This window comes from Bombus affinis, chromosome 2 (assembly GCF_024516045.1).
Source record: "Bombus affinis isolate iyBomAffi1 chromosome 2, iyBomAffi1.2, whole genome shotgun sequence".
Classification (NCBI taxonomy): domain Eukaryota; kingdom Metazoa; phylum Arthropoda; class Insecta; order Hymenoptera; family Apidae; genus Bombus; species Bombus affinis.
Window position 1 is genome coordinate 6,766,405 of NC_066345.1, and position 18,627 is coordinate 6,785,031.

The 18,627-nt window shown below is 26.0% G+C and overlaps 5 protein-coding genes across 8 annotated transcripts in view; 2 read left to right on the forward strand and 3 right to left on the reverse strand.

Moving 5' to 3' along the window:
* The window catches only part of LOC126924660 (S-adenosylmethionine decarboxylase proenzyme), a 29,572-nt gene extending 23,854 nt beyond the window's left edge, over window positions 1–5,718 (reverse strand). Inside the window, exon 1 of the mRNA XM_050739365.1 lies at window positions 5,406–5,718. Within this exon, the coding sequence (XP_050595322.1) occupies window positions 5,406–5,536 (131 nt within the window). The 5' untranslated portion in view covers window positions 5,537–5,718. The remainder of the gene's footprint in view (window positions 1–5,405) is intronic.
* An 860-nt stretch (window positions 5,719–6,578) lies between these two features.
* On the reverse strand, window positions 6,579–10,132 carry LOC126924517 (U3 small nucleolar RNA-associated protein 14 homolog C). The gene is made up of 8 exons (XM_050739096.1): window positions 9,944–10,132; window positions 9,544–9,760; window positions 9,161–9,457; window positions 8,815–9,066; window positions 8,245–8,542; window positions 8,040–8,153; window positions 7,205–7,971; window positions 6,579–7,120 (listed from the first exon to the last, which is right to left on the reverse strand). The coding sequence occupies exons 1-8, from the start codon at window positions 10,051–10,053 to the stop codon at window positions 6,599–6,601; spliced, it is 2,577 nt and encodes an 858-aa protein (XP_050595053.1). The 5' UTR covers window positions 10,054–10,132; the 3' UTR covers window positions 6,579–6,598.
* Window positions 10,133–10,177: 45 nt separating this feature from the next.
* Window positions 10,178–11,626, forward strand: LOC126924730 (guided entry of tail-anchored proteins factor 1-like). The gene is made up of 4 exons (XM_050739523.1): window positions 10,178–10,547; window positions 10,620–10,785; window positions 11,043–11,110; window positions 11,173–11,626. The coding sequence occupies exons 1-4, from the start codon at window positions 10,479–10,481 to the stop codon at window positions 11,362–11,364; spliced, it is 495 nt and encodes a 164-aa protein (XP_050595480.1). The 5' UTR covers window positions 10,178–10,478; the 3' UTR covers window positions 11,365–11,626.
* A 518-nt stretch (window positions 11,627–12,144) lies between these two features.
* On the reverse strand, window positions 12,145–16,963 carry LOC126924658 (coiled-coil domain-containing protein 6). The gene is made up of 6 exons (XM_050739350.1): window positions 16,742–16,963; window positions 15,449–15,989; window positions 14,768–14,903; window positions 14,576–14,703; window positions 14,349–14,443; window positions 12,145–14,227 (listed from the first exon to the last, which is right to left on the reverse strand). The coding sequence occupies exons 1-6, from the start codon at window positions 16,961–16,963 to the stop codon at window positions 14,072–14,074; spliced, it is 1,278 nt and encodes a 425-aa protein (XP_050595307.1). The 3' UTR covers window positions 12,145–14,071.
* Window positions 16,912–18,312, forward strand: LOC126924740 (nuclear nucleic acid-binding protein C1D-like). Of its 4 annotated transcripts, none has more exons than XM_050739568.1 (4): window positions 16,912–17,058; window positions 17,523–17,592; window positions 17,705–17,986; window positions 18,086–18,312. In XM_050739568.1, exons 3-4 carry the CDS (start codon window positions 17,773–17,775, stop codon window positions 18,256–18,258), a joined length of 387 nt encoding a protein of 128 aa, XP_050595525.1. In that variant the 5' UTR covers window positions 16,912–17,058; window positions 17,523–17,592; window positions 17,705–17,772; the 3' UTR covers window positions 18,259–18,312. The 4 variants fall into 4 exon arrangements, with proteins under 4 accessions (XP_050595525.1, XP_050595529.1, XP_050595507.1 ...); XM_050739572.1 differs by having other exon boundaries at window positions 17,767–17,986; XM_050739550.1 differs by lacking the exon at window positions 16,912–17,058 and adding an exon at window positions 17,229–17,375.
* Window positions 18,313–18,627: the final 315 nt, after the last annotated feature.

An 18,627-nucleotide genomic window follows, 5' to 3' on the forward strand; every position in this document is an offset into this window, starting at 1 on the left:
TGAAATAAAATTTTATCTTTGATCAATATAAATTTATATGGAAATGAATCTTAAATATCGTCTATTAAGTGTTTTCTTTTATTATCTGTCGTGTTAGTTATTTTAAAGAGTAATACGTAAAGAAACGTATATTCACGAGGAGTTGAGTATCATTCATAAACGATAATTCAATATTATTAATAATTATTCATAATTATTCAATATTCAATCGACTGATTCTTGTGAACATTTATGTAATTAGTCCATTAATTTAAACTATATATGCTCCAAAAGGTATATGCGAAAAACATTGAATAATATACGGATGATGCAATAAATACAAATACAAAATACGTACAAGGTAAATCTCGTATTCAGAAAAATAATAAATTTCACTTTTTGGTGTTAAATAGAGAATAAAAATATATATATCTGAATTATTTTACGGAGTAAGCTAGCATATTACTTAATTAACATTTTATCATAGAGAATCAATTAACAATTTTGTCATTCACGGATTATCAATACAAAAAGAAAAGGTAAACTACGGTATTACTATAACCAGTTATAATTTTTATAGCATACATGAAATAGTCATAACGATAAGAATCTGGTAATAATATCAGTTCATTTACAATTCGAATATAAACAATGCAGAAATTATAATGATGATATTTACATACGTGAAAAGATAAGGATAGCTGTGCGAATCGATCGAAATTTAATTCGTATACGAGATTAATAATAGTTAGAGAAAATTGTTAGAGGAAATTCTTAGACGAAATTCTAAGAACATGAAAAATTATATAATTTTCTCATAATGATATTTGATATAATACGTCGATACAATATATAATGTGTCCTAACAATCGTGATACAATCGGCAATAGGGTGATTCTACGTGAAAACATAAATCGAAAAAAATTTTTTTAAATATATATATATTACACTTACAACTGACTCTATTGAGCCAACCAACAAATTATAATATGTATAATATGATAATGTGGGTATCGTGTGCGCGTGGATAACACTCAATAGTGCTTCCACTTCATGGTCGAAAGTATAGAATAAAATTTTTTAACATAATATTTCGTTTCGAGAAAATCGAGTTTGGAAATTTGTCAAGTATACTCGAACTTGGCTAATTTCAAACTGAACGGGGCTAAATAATAGAGAGGACATGAATTTCCTGAAATTAATTATTTCTTTATTCGTTTCATTTCACTTAAAATATTTTAATATTCAAACGTTTCTATTACCGTCACATTTTACACGACTAGCATTCAAATGATAAATACTATTAAAATATATGTGCTGTGCAGGTGTCGAAAAATAATAAAATAGATTTCTCCTTGACCCTGAATTCTATCTTTTGATATTTTACACTTACTTCGATTGCCTAAAAAATCCAATATTTCAATGAATCTCTTAATTATCTCTAGACATTTAGATTTATTCGAAACAATTTTTTACTTATATCTATATTTACGTAATTAATTTCGTCAAATGCATTTAGTTTATTGATTACGTCAGAATATTTAGCTTAATATGCAATGTATAAAATGCTTGTGGGCAAATATGATTTCTAATCATTCTATATCATTAAATTATAACATGTGTAAATTAACTGTATTACATTACAACGTATATTTTTGCATTTTTGTATATACATACATGTGTATACTTGTGATTCTATAAACGTTTTATTATTAAATCAAAATGAAAAATGATATCAAACATTGCATTTAACAAGCGAATATGAATAGCATGGAGCTTGGATAATGTTTAAAACAAACTATTTATTTAATCCGTTATAAAATGTTACAGATGTTACAGATTTTTATTTTGTTACAAAATGTAAAGTAAAGTAATTGAAGTAACTGAATGTTGATGATGTTGCATTTTACTAAATGTAGAAGCAATGTATATTTCTATATATGACTATTCGTTTAACTTCAAATTTACTTATATTTGTTTTCTTAAATCTGTTCCTGTTTTCAAAGACATATATCTCCCATTTAATTTTATTTTATTTACTTAATATGTTTCAATATACATATTTATGAATGTTGTTGTGTGAAATGTGGCGGTAATAGAAACGTTCGAATATTAAAATATTAAGATGAAACAAATAAAGAGATAATTAATTTTGAGAAGTTAATTGTCTTCCTGACGAAGTAAAAAGCTTTCCATAATTTACTTTATTTAGAGTAAATTTGAAGAAATTAAAACTGTAATATTCTTTGTAACAATTTGTAAGTACGAAATGAAAGATTTTGTATGCAAAACAAGGAACAAAGAGTAAAACTCTCTGCATATACTGTACTGTAATATACACTTCTGCATATTTTCCGTTTGTGCTTGCCAACACGTTTAGTTCGTCTAAGTATAAAAATTTATAGTTGGTCTACTGTCTTGTGTTCTTATGCATTACTACAAGAGATAAATATATAACGTGTATAACGAAATCCTTTGGTATTTCATATAAGTGTAAAATCATGTAGTACAGCACGTTGAAAATTAATGTGATATTAATAAATACAGTAATCATCAAGAAGCAATGTTTACTAACGTAGATACAAATATTAGGAAATAAAATTAATAATTAAATAATAAAAATAACAATAATAGTTATAATAATAATAATTACATTATTGTACTTGCAGAATTAATACAAATTATCGAACAAATACATGGAAAAAGATAAACTAGAAAACAACACTAGAAAAAATAACTAGGAAAATAATTTAAAAGAATATAACGTCAATAATGGCAATATATTTCTACAAACATAAAATTTATTACACTGAACTTCAAAATCCGACATGCTTTTCAAACATTTCGAAATACAAAAAATAGATAAATGTTAAATTTTCTAATTTGTAGGTATAACAGCAAGTACGAGTTCATTGAATATAAAATAAACAAACATTGAAGTTTCTACTACACAATTTACCAATAAAATATCACTTTCTTTTTAATTTATTATTTCGATCAAAATTTATTTGGAAATTTAGATTATATTAAAATTTAAGCTTTTATAACAACATAAAGTTCTATATAAATAATTAGTTTTATTTTCTCTCTGAGGAAATTATAATGCTGCCTAGTGTTGCTGTAACGTCCTAACAAATACTCTTTCCATTTTCATTTCCTCGTAAAATAATGTATATTTTATATATTATTTATATATAATATATAAATTATATAAATTAAATAACATTCACTTTGTATTACGCTATCCTTTTTTTGGCATCATTCATTTCTTTTTTCATGTATAAACTATTTTCACATATTTTTTATACTATTTTTTTACAAAATGATAATAATTAACTTGAGATATTTTTCTGTTAAAGGCTTTCATGGTAGCTTCTCATTGAATGCAAAATATAAGTCTCTTAAGCTATGTACATACAGTGCGAGGCGTATAAGTACCTGCCTCGTATCGAAATGTATCTTACGGTGAGGCTGCCTCGGAACAAGTAAACAATGGTTGGTTTTTGGTGAGATCAGAGGTGCCTCACAGCTCCTTCGTTTGAACGTGCATTGAAACGACTTTGTCTAAAGCGTAACTGCTACTCACCCTGCGTTGCGCACTCTACGTTCTACGTCTACAGTACGGCACGAGGTAACTCGAGCGAGGTAGCTACATATGAGGTGAGGCAGCAGCCTTATGGGTCTGCCTCACACTGTCTGTGCATAGCTTTAAACTCTTCTCATGTAGATATAGAATAACTATATACAAAACGTGCGTAATGAATGTGAGTATTATATTTATAATTCACGATTATCAATAAAAGGATAATTATTAGTATGTTATAAAACATTTATCAATTATTTAATAGAATTTATACATATAATATAAAATTTTTTATAATTTACACGTTAAGTAATACAAAAATGCAATTATTGCATAAGTTTCGAAATTGATAATAACATTTCATATTCCTGCAATTTCTGTTTATTTCTGTCCGATAAATGCATACACGGTTTATTAAAGTGAAAATTTGAAATATTTTAATAATATTTATTTGACATAGTTTGATTCTCAATTAGGTGAAAATATATTTATATGCAAATGTTACATAAATTATACAAATGTATTCTAAATAACTATATAATTTGCGTTTCTCAAAAGTACTAATAAAATGTTAACAAAGTAAAAGATAAAAAGTAAAAAATAATATTCTAATTATCATACTTCTTCATGTAAGTTGCATTTATTTCCTGTTAAAAATTGATTAACCAGTAAATACCACCCTATCAAGCCTACGTTATCATCGCATGTTCACTAAATTATTTAATTAAATAAATCACTATCATGCAATATATTTTAAGACAATAGATATGTATTACAAATTACATGATAATACTATATATCAAGCAATATAATTCTTCCCTAGATTAAATTTTAATTATACTTTATAATATTACAATTTCCTGTAATAATATGATAGTACCACAATTTTCGGTTGTCTACCTATGCTAATTGTTGTACATGATTTGTATATTTCGCATTAATCTTGAAAAAAACACGCGTCATTATGTGTGACATTAATTTATATTCGATTTAAAAAATTAAGAAAATGTTTATGGTCAACGTAAAAATTGACACCTACAAATTATCGTTTTTTTCAACCAATGCTTTACTCTAAATGCTAGTAAAGTACCAGAAAAAAGGGAAATCGCATCGGTGCTTATGTCTATTTATATTCAATTTAAAATAAGGAGATAAAGCGATGTATATACATATCAAAGTCTCGTAGCCTCGCTTTAAGCGGTCGGTATTACTGGAACGAGAAGAGAAGGTGGGCGCATCGATCTTCGCCAAAAAACACGACATATATATATTACTGTAAAATTCAATGTATTCAATGTAGTGCGCCGAATATTTCTCCAACAAAATCATTTTTTTTTAAGTCAAACACCGACTGCAATATTCAACAATTTAATCAAAGTAAAACAATGATAATTCATGCGAAATGTTACAAATTAATAGTTTTCTATTTTCCTGTCCAAAATATTAACACACGTGAGAAACTAATCCTCAAATGAGTGTTAGGTTAAGCGTACTGACGATTATGACCAGAACACTATATCACAAGGTACCGGCGATATGGTCATGGTTGCCAGGCCGGTTTTATTTTATCAAAACATTTATTTCGAATAAAATTATATGTCATTGATCAATTTTTAATATTTATAATATCTCCAATTGCATTACGCTTTCGTAAATAAATTGACGTTCGAATATAACTAAAAATTTGAATATTTTTATTAAACCGTATTATGCAAAATATTACGTGGAATATAATAAGTTATGATGAAATTTTACATAAAATTATATGATTAAATTTAAAAGATTGCTACGACTAGAGGAAACAGTTGATTAAATATGAGAGAGATAGCATATTTCAACTCACCGAGGAATCTGCCTAAGATCGCCCTGCTTTCTGTTTACGCTATTGCTGCTTGTGAACCAAATCTCAAGGAGTTTCTCCACTCCTTCGAAAAATTGCACACTGTCGGTGCTGTCGTCTTTGGTGGCTGCCATCCTTTAGAGGCACAAAATTTTATTCACAACTACGATATATGTGAAAACAAACAAAAATTTCCTTCTTGAGTTTGTGTTTCGCTCCAAATGTACGATAAACGAACAGTCTCACCGAACTTTGCTTTACTACTGAGAACAAGTGATCGAGTAATCATATTGGCGGTGGTTTCTATCTCTCTCCCTCTCGTTCGCGTGCGCAATATGGTAGTTCCCATCTTTTTCCTACTCCTTTGTACGATGCTCTTTTTTACCTACTATCTCTATTGGATGCGTATATTCATCGTTCTGCCAATCACAAACTACTTTTTGGCGCATGCGCATCAAACGATTATATTTAAAATATATCTCTATTCATTCTTCTATTTTCAATACATAAAATTTGAATTTACTATATATTATATATATATTACATATATATATATGTATTACATATAATATATATTTTTTTCACTTATATAAACACTGCGATATGTATTTCGATACTTGAAAATACGATACTTTCGAAAACATTGATATTTTTATTAAACTTTCAACATTATGATAGAAGAACGTTTCTGTACTGTTAATTGTTTATTTTTTGCCATAACTGGGATTCAATATTCTATATTATGTATATTCTATATTATATATTCAACTAAATTGAAACCGAAAAAGGCATACATATACCTGCATCAATCAAGTGTTATTCTATCATTAATAAGTACAAAATTTATATGAACTTTTAGAATGTGATTAGAGGCACATATTTCAATCGATTTAGGTTCTCAAGATTGAATAGATACATTTAAAGTCATTTAAACTAAATATTTCCTTAGAAGCAATTTTCATTCACCTTCAATTATTGCTTTTTAATTTATACTAATTAATACTAACCATTGCTTTTACTAATATCTATTAACTATGCTTGAGATAATTCATTTTACACTGTACATATTTCATTATCAATATCTACTTTTATTTATCCGATTTATTTATTTGTTTATTCAACTGACCAACAACCAATAATAGGCAAAAGGAGGAAATATAAAATTATTATATTACATACATTTTATACTATATATTTTAAAAAGAATGATTCTGTTTGAAAGATTTTTTTACAATATAATTTTTTCTAATGTATTTTATTGGTTGCTTATTCGCTTTTATTTGTCGTATCTTCTGCTTTTTATTTATTTTCTTAGGAATAAATTTTCGATTCCTTTTATCACCTGTTTTAACTAAAACATCTTCAGTCATTGGTTCAATAATCCTCCCCATACTTGTTTTAATAGAGGGATCAATTAGTTTTCTATGAGAATTTTCAGACACAAAATTTCTTCCAATTGGCATTCTGATGCTAGCCTCATAATCATTAACGCTTGAAAATGGATATGGCAATTCATTAACCTGATGTTCCTTTATTTTAGGATTATCTTCTTCAAATATTATTACATCACCTTTATTTTCATCTTTTCGAGGTAAATCTTTAGGTACCTTTAAAATAAAACGTCTCTTTTTGCGTCCTGAAATTTTAATATTTTTTCCACCCCAACTTCCCCATCCAGGTAAAGTTAAATCGATATCCTGAGATTGAGACTTTTTCACCTGTACATAGATTTGATATCATAATTTATGAAAGATTCTGGATAAAATTGATACTGTATCATAATACCAATTTCTTTAACTTACCTCTTCTTCTTTTTCTCTCCTAAACTCTTCTATGACATCATCATCTGCAAATGCTTCACTTACTATATTACGTTTTTCTTCTTCATCTTCACTGTCATCTAAAACATCATTACCTCCAGTAATATCATTTGGGATATCTGTATGTAGATGCTTAGGTTTCACGTTTATGTATTTATTTGGATCTATTTCTACTTTAGAAGAAGTATTTGATTTATGTATAGATAAAGTGTTATCATGTCTTATTTTTTTAACTGTTTCTAATTCGATATCTGCCTCTGAATTATTTTTGTCAACACTTTCATCTAAACCTAAATCTGAAGTCGGTTTTTGTTTTTTCTCTTGCATTTCAAGGCCATCAAAATTATCTTCTTCAAATTCAATGTTTCTAGATTTTCTTTTCTTCTTAACTTTTACTTTGTCATAATTCTGAGTAACACGTTCAAGTTTCAATTTAATCTGATCTTGTATCTTTTCTTCCATGAAATCAAATATTTTAGTTATTTTTTCACTATTTGTTATATTAGACGTCAAAGAATTAATGACGCTTTCTACGTTAGTATTTTCTATAGATTCCACTATCCAACTAGATGTGGCTATAACGTTATTTGAATTTATTTTATTAGATTTTGTATTATTATCTAATATGCCCTTTTGTGTAATTTTGTTATGTGAATTATTCTTTGTATTTTCAACGTTAAATTCTGTTATTGTTAAATTTTCATTATGACTGTCAATTTCAAGTGACTGCTTATTATTACTATTGTTATCTGAGAAAGAGATATTCATTAATAAAATTTGTAGCTGCTACTTAATAGATTTACATCTGCAAACATACCTTTCAAATTAGTATCTGCTAATGAAATAGTCTGCTCACTAAAATTTACAACTTCTTGTATCTTTTCATTGTTTCGAGTTTCAGGAAAGTCTATATCAACGTCAGTATCTTTGCCTGTGTAATAGATTTTAATAATAAAAAATACAGATTTTTGATAATCCTATCACTTATATTATTGATAATGCTATCACTTTTGTAAACATACCATTTAAAATACCATCAGGTTGTGTATCCTTTAATGAATTATCCGTTTGTTTATTTTCTAATTTATTTTCTAACTTTTTATTTTGATCATCCCAATATTTACGATAACTTTTAACAAATTCATTGATTTCTGATTCAGTTTTGATATTCCCTACCCAAGGATTTTCTTTATCAGTAACTAAAAGCTTTTGTACAAATGTATCATCACCTGTATCTTCTTCTTCACTATCATTTGATTTTCTTAATTTCTGAGTTAATTCTCGACCAACTGATAATTGTTGTGCAAGTTCTTGTCGAGCCTAATAGCATTAAGAGTAAATTATTAATACTATATTATATTGAAGAAAAAATACATTTTTATATATATACAATATTTACAAAAACATATAGTTTGTCCTCAATAATTTTAATAAATATTTGCAATTATATTATTATTTAATAAATAATAAAAGATAGTTATATCAACATTGTGTTAAATTCAAAATCAATTAATATTTAATCTTTTTAAATACACTATTCTATTCTATGTATATTAACTAATTAACAGTTTTACAGTATATGCTATACTTACTTCTTTATCATATTTTGCCATAATTTGCTTAGATTTAGCCCACTTCCCTGTATTTTTATGCCTTAGTGTCATTCGCTCTTCTGCTCTAGTTCTATCTAGTTGTTCAAGCTTTTCCAATGCAGCTTCTGGATTAGTTTTCTGTAATTCTTCAAACTCTCTCAATTGTAATTTTATGTTTTCTTTTCTTTGAATACGGTGAAATTTTTTACTTTTAATTTTATTTTGGCGATGAGCCTTTGCTTCTCTATAAGACTGAAAAAAAAGAAAGAAGAATTAAATATATATACTACATATAAACAGTAGCTAAACTATTTTAATATAAACACTTCAGTACTCTAGTACAAACCTGTTGTGCTCTGATTCTGGCAGCTTCTTTTCTTTTCATAATAACTTCCTTCAATGTTAAGGAAAATTCATCATGCTTTTGTTCAAGGTTCTCTTTCTGTGGTTCTAATGCAGCAAGTTCTTTCTCTAAATCTGATTGAAGTCTAAATCTTTTAACAAATTCCGTAGATGGCTCAAATTGTATTGATGACTGATTTAAAGGAAAATGAAGCGATTCTGCTGTCCTGTTCCTTGTTATTACAGCGTTCCATTTTTTTAATTCTTGTTTTGTATTTTTAAAACCAACTATTCTCTTTATCTAAAATATAATTAACAATAACTATATTTAAACAGTTATATATATATATTATTTATGAATATTTGATATAATAAAGTAATTCTTACCCTGTCTGCTGCTGGTTTCTCCAATGGTTTTGGTAAAACTTGAACTTTTTTCCTTATAGCTTGTAAATTTCTGATAATTTCATGATGATGACCTTTTTTTCCTAAAGCTTTAGCTAAATCGTATACATGAACTGCATCTTGATCAAATACTCCACTTTTTACTAAATGAAATTCTGATACTTCTAATGTAGGTTCACCTCGTTCTACCTTTTTTACTCTATGAAAAATTTAAGGACATATTTCAGAAATGTATTAAATGTTATCTCATTTTATATTGTATTATATTTATATTAATATAAAATACTTATTTTTTTATACCTTCACATATCTTTTTTCATCAAAAATAATAGAAATTATGTATTATAATTATTATATATTAACTTTATTCATAAGTGCATACCTTTGGCCTTTATCAAGCTGTGATACAGCTTCAAGAAGTTTATTATGAGACTCTGATACATCTTTATCTGTATCATCTAAATCTTCCAAATAATTTGTCGACAAATCCATATTTAACCGCACCGCATGCTTTACTCTTCTCGAAACATCATATGTGTAGATTGTGTGTGTTCGTAAAAGAAACAGAGATTATATATATAGGTAGAAGTAAGACATTATATCTTTATATTACTATGTGCTGTTACAATGGTAAACCAATGATATATTAATACTCTAGCTAGCATACCAACCAGAAAAAACTTTAAAACTTGCAATCAATTTCCTAGAATAATTATGCTGACCCACGAGCGTGTGCTGACCATCTATTAAGTGCTTATCTTTTCATATGTTTAGGTTGACATAAGCAATTGAAAAATGTTATAACCTCTAAAGCTTCTTTCATTAAAAGTCGAGAAATAACGTTTTACGCTATATTTTGATTAATATTCGATAAAATATATTGTGAAATATGAAATTTATTCTATTGAAAATATAAAATGAATTTACTTATAATATCAACTGTAAGTTGCCTTTTAGAATATATTTTCCCATCTTTAATAAAATATGTAAGTATCTGGACATTGTTTACATATTACATTTGTTAATTACATTTGTTGTAAATTATCATTCGTTTGCAGATTACGTCTCACTTATATACAGTAAACAAACATGATATAGAATTACGAAATGATTTGATTAATTTGAAGCAAGAAATGATTGGGATATCTATGGTAGATGAATTTTCAAAGTATGCGAAACTTCAACGTAAATATAATAAATTAGAAAGTACATTAAAAGAAAAAGGTAAGATAATGTAAAGGTAAGACAATTAATACAATTATTAAGAAATAAATTAGATATATATTTTATAATTTTTGTATGCAATAATTTAAGTTAACAATTAAAAATCTGTAATTTATAATTATTTGAATACAAAAACAAATAAAAATAGTTACATCTCATTGAATTTCTGTTCTGTATAAATTTTTCATTTGTTTGCACTATTTATTGTCAAGTTCATTTTATAAAACACTTTTAATCGTAATGTACTTATTATTTAGCAAATGAAAGACTGTCTTCCAGAATGAAGGTACAAATATCTGTAACATATGGTTTTCGTATATTAAACGTAAGTGTTTGCTTATATTTATTATAATATAACATACTTAGTAATTCATAACATTTTTTCAGGGTTCATTAATGTTGATTCTGCTATATCTATACAGAAATAAACCTGTAATAATTTTGCCAAAAGGTATGCTATGGCCAATACAAAGTTTATTAAGCTGGCCTTGTTATCATGAAGATTCAATTTCTTTGATTATGTGGTTAATAATTGCAAGATTAGTTGTAGCTACCTGTAAAAGAAGTGATATAACATAATATCATCTGTAATACTATATAAAAATTAGATGTTATAAGATGACAAAATAAAAATTTTTCACATAAATTATTCTTCGCTGTGCATAAGCATACATGACAAACAACTTAGCTCTCAAACTGTCAATGTATAGATAAAAACAACTTTTGAAATGTACATACGATTTTTACTTCTTCCTTAATGTGCTGTATGAATAATTGTACAATATTTACTAAATATATTGTGTTTGTTAAAACATTTAAATAAATGTCATATTTTAAGGTAGATTCTATTATAGCGTTGGGACTGTAAAATATTTGATTAGGATGATACTTTTTAGAAATTTCTAAGGTCGCTAAAGCTGAAAATGAGGGTTGTTTTTCACAAAAATAAGGCGTACAAATTTTCGATCAACTTGTTGACGTTCTCATGGATTTTGATAAAACGTTTTTTAAAATTTGGTGTTCTTAATACTGTACGGCTTACTCTGTATGCATCTGAAATAGTAAATTAGGTTTGGGTTACCTTTTATTTTCCGGTTGTCACACGGCAACTGTTTACGTGGATTTCTAAAGTTCTCTCCTTTGTCAGACAAATGTTCATCAGGATAAATTTTTAAAATCGTTCATATCCGTGAAAAATAACCAGTATTCTCGGTTTTAGCGATTCAAAATACTCCCGAAACGACACATTCCAATCACAAATTTTACAATCAGGAAACTATAGTAAATCCTTAATCTATTTTAGTAAATTATAAATATAGTATTTATTTTAAATAAGGATAACAATAAATTTTACAAAAATAATAGCAAAAAAGTGACTGTATTTCGTGAAAGCTTAAGTAAAGTACATAATATGTAATAATGAAATATATCTGTATATAACTATTAATAAGTAATAGTTTCTTGTTTTAACAAAATTTCATTATATGTATATGACAATTAATACATCTATATTCCATATAATGTAGCAACGTTTTATTCATATGTAGAGTATTCGAGAAACATTATTTTATAAAGCTTAAAAAAAGTATTAATTTTTGTTATTATTACTATAGTTAAATATTTACCATTTAATCATCAGTATTCTTTCGATTTTAAGTTAACTTCTTTTCTGATATCAATTTGCATCTTTTTTAATGATTTTATGATTTAACATTGCGACACATATGATACCCAAATATTACACATATAAATTGTATCATAGAAGAAATTCTATAATGCGAAGACTAAATTTATTTCTTTTTTTCCTTTTTTCTTTTTTTTCTTTTTTTTTAAACTAAAAAGCTGAATTGTATATCTTTTACTTTATTACTGGACAAAGAACAAAAATGTTGCCCATAACATATTGTTAATAACAAATTGAAAAATCTCGCGACATTTTGAGCACCAATAGTAAATAATAATGTTCAAATTATTATAAAATGTAGCACAAGATTATTATGCTTTACTTTATCACATTCATATAAATATCAATTGAAAATATATTATACATGACATATGTTACAAAATGGTAAATTTTGTGATTAAAGAGCAAAATATACTAATTTAATATTTGACTAACACACAAATATTGTCAAAAAAAAAAAAACAATATTTATATACTATTGTTTTAAAATGGAACAAATATTACATGCATGAAATAATGGTATGTCTGACAAATCGAATTAAATAATTATTATTTGAAGAATAGAAATATGCAATTAATACTTGAAACATTGCTAACACAATAAAATATTTGAAACATATTTGATAATAATAATCTTTTCATTTTAAATATGATTGCATTTAAATGCAACAATGTCATGTAGATGTTATTTCACAATATTAGTTTCGTCGATTTGAAACACAGCATACAAATGCTTACGTATGAAATACTCACAATATGTGATTGTATACAAAACATTAAGCCAATCATATTTGAAATAATACAAAATCCAATATTCTTTGGAAAAAAGAATTAAAAAAGTTTCCATTTTATAACTTTATTTATTCTCTTTTTTCGTTAACTGTCTTTTTTTAATCATAATTGCATATTTTTTAAGGCATATTAATTTTAAATATATTATCGCTCTTCTAGTTTCATTATAAGTATTAATCATACGAAATTATGATTGTGTAACTTGAACAAAATTATATTATTATCTATTATGTTATGCCATATAATGTTACAAAAAAATTAACATTATAAGAAAAACATATTAAAATTTAAATAAGTTACATAGTAACCATTACAGAAGTATTTATTTCTATTACCTAAGTACTTAAAGTAAAAAATATTTCTCTTGTATTACTATTTCAAAGATTTAAAAAAGATGCATTAAGTTAATAATAATAATAAAGTATACACAAAGGAAATTAGAAGAGCGATTTTTCCTTTAATTTTCATTTTGCTAGTCTATTTGAAGCAGCTCAGAATTTCATATGTGATTTATATTAATATTTTTTTTTTTTATATAAATACTATTTTATGTTTCAAGAAAGATTTAAGCGATTTGATACCAAGTATAGAGCAATTTATAGACTATTTATTTTTATGAATATTCTGTAATTAATTCATGCGCGCTATACTATGATTGTAAAATGAAATGATTAAAATATTGAAAACTGAAACTCTCTTTAAAATAACTTTTGAGTATGTCATACAATCACATAGCAAAAATGCATCAACAAAAAAGTACTTTATACGAATACACGATGAAATATTTATTATTAGATGAATTCAACTGACTTATGTTTTAGTAATATCCATTGGTGACCCGCTAGTTACGTTTGTAGCTGTGTTAGCGGCAATTGGCGGACCACTTGGACTTACAATAGTTGGTGGAATTGCAGGTTTAATAAATCTATCTGATGTGCGTCTATTGGATGATGTTACAATGTGACCCTGTTTAAATATAATTAAATATTCCAGATTAATGTCATTTTTAAATGTTTCATACACATAAATTACATTTGTACATTACTTAGTACTATTTGATTAATTAAAACCATAAAATGTAACTTACAGTGGAAGGTGGTGATGAGCTTGCAAATGGAATTGTAGTAGGTTGACCACAAGCATAACATCGATTTGTGTTGAATCCCTCTCTAGTTGATGAACCTATTTATAAACAATATTGATATGTTAATAAAATAAATTTATACAAATATTAAATAAATATGGGATCACGTAATATTGAAACATAAAAGTCGAAAATTTACTTTATTTTTATATAAAACAAGGATATTATACCTGGACTTAGTGGTCTAGAGGAACTAGGTGAAGGATTGTACGGCACTGGGCTAGAAACAGTACGATTTCTTATATTTCCACCAGACATCACAATTTCATTGTAGTGCCGTTCTTCTTCCATTTCCAAACTAACAAATAGATGAATTTGTAATAGAACTAAAACATTTGTACAATCTATATAATATTATTTACCTGGACTCTGATTCTGAAAGATGTCTACATAAAGCTTCACGACGTTCTACTTCCAGCTGCAATTTTCTTTGAAGTCTTAAATTTTCTTCACGAATTTGTTTCTCTTCGTTTACATATCGTTGCATCTTCTCTGTATCTAATATAAAAATACAAACAGATCCAACAATGTTAGTTAACAAAAATAAAGATATTAAATGATTTTAGTATTACTAATTAATTCACAACATTATTATAAACTTAACGATTTCGTATATGATATCTATTATCATTTCAAATATGTATATATGCATAATTACTTTATATTATAAATTATTTCCTTTAATTACAATTATTATTCTATTACAATCTTTCTTTTCTATTCTCTCTTAATTCTTTTTTTAGTTTGCTACTTCTAATTTTTTATCTATTAATATCCTAAGCACTGTACAAGAGAATTGGAAAATTCTAATTATCTATAATACAGTATTGCTGTTACAGCATAACATTATATTAAATGTGAAGCTAATAACAAAATATAAATAAATCAATCAAATTATTTCATGTTACTATTTTTACTTTTCTTTCCAATAATTAAATTAATTTATGTAATTCTAGATGTAATAAAAATATATTTATAAAAATTTATTTTAAAATATATTTATTAACTATAAATAAATCTAATTATATGATAAAAATTCTTACGTTCTTGTTGTGAGATGAACAATGTATGTCTTAGTCTGGCTACTTCACTCCTTAGAGTTTGAATATGTGCACTTAAACTAGTAGCAGTATCACCATTATTGATTTCTCTTGGTGAAGCAGGATCTGATACAGGTTGATCTAATTTTATTTGCAGCATTCGCTTCTCTGCTTCCAATTTATCCATTCTTTTCCATAATTTATTTACTAATGCTTCTTGCTCCTGTTCAAGTGTGTTTTCCAGTTCTACTTTTTCTCTACGCAACTGCTCTAGATTACTTTGTTTTGCAAGTGTCTCAGCTTCAAGTTTTTCTATCTTCCTCATTAATTTGTTCACAAGACATTCTTGTTCTTGTTCTAAAGTTTGTTCTAATCGACATTTTTCTTGGCGCAATTGATTCAATTTTCTTGACAAATCATTAGTTAAACATTCTTCTTCTTGTTCATAATGGTGCGCCAATGTTTCTTTCTCTTTCTTAAGTGCTTGGATTTTTTTTAACAACGTATTACTTATAAATTCCTCCTCCTGCTCAGCTTTAGCTTGCTATAATATAATCCAATAAAAAAAGGTCAAAATGCCAATAGAAAATATGCACAATCAAAGATTGAAAATTGTTATCAAATTCCCTCAAATATAACAAAGTTATTATGAAGTTCAATAGTTGAATAATTCATTTTTAACCCTACTAATTTGAAAAATATATTTGTAATTATGTTTTTATAAACAATTTCGTTAATGTATTAACTATACAAATATTATTTCTATTATCCAATTATTAGATTTCAAACAAATAATATAAATAATATAAAAACAAAAAATATTGTTTAAATACATAAATTAAAAATAATTTATAACTTTTTTTAATGCAGAAGTAGTTTATTTTATAATCAAGAAATCATTTTACTCTAAGAAAAGATTTTTATATCTAATTTTTATTATAGTAGTAAAATTATATAAAGCTGAAATCATTTTATAGATTTAAATTTTATATGCATTTTAATACATTGAATATAAAAAATTATGAGAAACTATACAGAAATAGAAGATTGGAACACAATTATATAAAATGAATGTATAAAAAATTATGACTATATAAAATAGATTATAAAATGAAATAATACTATATAAAAAACAGTTTATATTGAGCAAATGTTTCTAATTTAACCTAAAATTAAATATTTTGAGTAACCAAAAGTAAAATATATATTTTCAAAAAATATTCTGTGCTAAATAACATATGTAATTAGCAAATTAATGGACATTATTTATTTAGTAAAAATATAGAAGAAACTTACTATAATGACAGAGGCTTGCCGAAGACCACGATTCTCTTCTTGTAACGCTTTTACTCTTAATTTATATGTTTCTAGCTCGACTTTAAGAACACGATTATGCTGTTGTAACGACTCAATCCTTTTTTGAAGTTGTTCTCTAGTTACAGGAGACGGTGGCATCATTATCGGACCTCCGTCGATCGAGCTTGAGTCGCTTTCAGATGCGCTATCACGGTCAGCCATTTTTCTTAGACAAAAATTTCTTTAAAAACAACTTACAATCCTTTCTTTTTCATCGCACCTTCAAATAAATACATGTAATATGTTTCTCTTAAGACGTAAGTGTTTAGATTTTTGTTAAAACCTCATTACTTTGCATGAAAAGTAACGTAATATTATAACGCTCTACCACGACATGTGCTCTACAGTAAAACGAATCAGCTGTTTCGCTGTTTGATTCTCCATGAATTATGTACTTGCAAAGAAGATGTCAAGTATATTTTGGAACTGTAATTCCCCAGAGCTTAAAGAATTTATTTGTTACATTCTTGGCATATTTAAATAACATACTAATCTTTTAAATAATAGGAAAATTAAGTCAGGAAGTTATTGTAACTCTAAGTGATTAAACAATTATAAACTATATAGATTTATAGTAAATATTTATTATTATTTCATTATATTTTTATTACATTTAAATATATACCTATTACAATCTTGAATGTGTATAGGCAATTTAATTATCTTATTTCTATCGTAATTCTAGTTAACAAAAGATTTACAATAAATATATGAATTCTAGGTAATATATATCTGCATGTACAATACACGTGTATGTATCGTAACAAGTATGTGATTATAAAGCTAGTCAGGTTAGTATTATCCGTGATATTATCGCATAACTTGAAATTCCAACCATGTTAAACATCTAACTTGAGACTGAGAATAAAGGATAAGTATTTTTTAGTTTGACTTTTGTTATAGGTTATTTACTTTATAAAATTTTTATGGTGTATGTATATAAGGAAAAATTATAACCTCTTTAGATAAATATGGATGCAGATTTTGAAGAACTATCGCATGACGTGGATCTTATTGCAAAAGTTAAACAATACCGTGATGCAACGACGAAAATTCAAGATACAATTAAATATGCCGCAAATCCAGCAGTGTATGAAAAACTTTCTGATACAGATAAAATACAGTATAATCTATTGATGTCTTACTGCCTGAATAGTGTGTTTTGGATGTATTTGCGTGCAGAAGGTAAAGTACTAATAAAAGCAGTATAATTGTACAATAATTTCAAATAAAACAAATTATTGTATGATTTTTATTGTATTCATTTTATATGTATCTAATTAGGAATTGACCCAGCAAAGCATCAAATAAAGTCAGAAAATGATCGTTTAAAGAGGTCTATGACACGTGCAAAACAAATTAATGACAAGAATACATTTATGCCTCGTGTAAACAAGGATGCAGCACAAAGATTTGTTAGGAATGGGTTGTGGGAAATGAAGAATAAAAAAAAATGATATGAAAATAATGGATGTAATATTGTATGTAAATAAATTTGTTTTATAAATTAATTAGTGACCTAAATTTATAAACAGAAATGTATTAAACATGATGTTATGTATAATGTTGAATCTATTTAATTCAATAGTTTATATTTTCTTAATAAGTTAAGTCTGACAAATTAATCGTATTAATTTGTCACAAAAATTATATACAAAATTATATAAATAATACTTTTACATAGACAAATAATTAAGTTTTATGCATGTCCTTTAAAGAAAAAAAAAAAGTAACTTTATTTCATACTTGTTTACCAAAGTGACTGTTTATATCCTTGTGACCTCTGAATAGAAAGTATAACACAAATAGTATTATAGCAGTAGACA

Coding starts and splice junctions, on each gene's coding strand:
- LOC126924517 (XM_050739096.1), bottom strand. CDS start 10,053: ATGGATTTGTCGACAAATTATTTGGAAGATTTAGATGATACAGATAAA. Junction 9,458..9,543: donor AGAAACCAGCAGCAGACAGG/GTAAGAATTACT, acceptor ATTATATTTTAG/ATAAAGAGAATAGTTGGTTT. Junction 7,121..7,204: donor GGAGAGAAAAAGAAGAAGAG/GTAAGTTAAAGA, acceptor ATCTATGTACAG/GTGAAAAAGTCTCAATCTCA.
- LOC126924730 (XM_050739523.1), top strand. CDS start 10,479: ATGAATTTACTTATAATATCAACTGTAAGTTGCCTTTTAGAATATATT. Junction 10,786..11,042: donor AAGTACATTAAAAGAAAAAG/GTAAGATAATGT, acceptor CTTATTATTTAG/CAAATGAAAGACTGTCTTCC. Junction 11,111..11,172: donor ATGGTTTTCGTATATTAAAC/GTAAGTGTTTGC, acceptor ACATTTTTTCAG/GGTTCATTAATGTTGATTCT.
- LOC126924658 (XM_050739350.1), bottom strand. CDS start 16,963: ATGGCTGACCGTGATAGCGCATCTGAAAGCGACTCAAGCTCGATCGAC. Junction 14,904..15,448: donor GTTCATCTCACAACAAGAAC/GTAAGAATTTTT, acceptor TTTTTATATTAG/ATACAGAGAAGATGCAACGA. Junction 14,444..14,575: donor CTCTAGACCACTAAGTCCAG/GTATAATATCCT, acceptor GTTTATAAATAG/GTTCATCAACTAGAGAGGGA.
- LOC126924740 (XM_050739568.1), top strand. CDS start 17,773: ATGGATGCAGATTTTGAAGAACTATCGCATGACGTGGATCTTATTGCA. Junction 17,987..18,085: donor GATGTATTTGCGTGCAGAAG/GTAAAGTACTAA, acceptor GTATCTAATTAG/GAATTGACCCAGCAAAGCAT.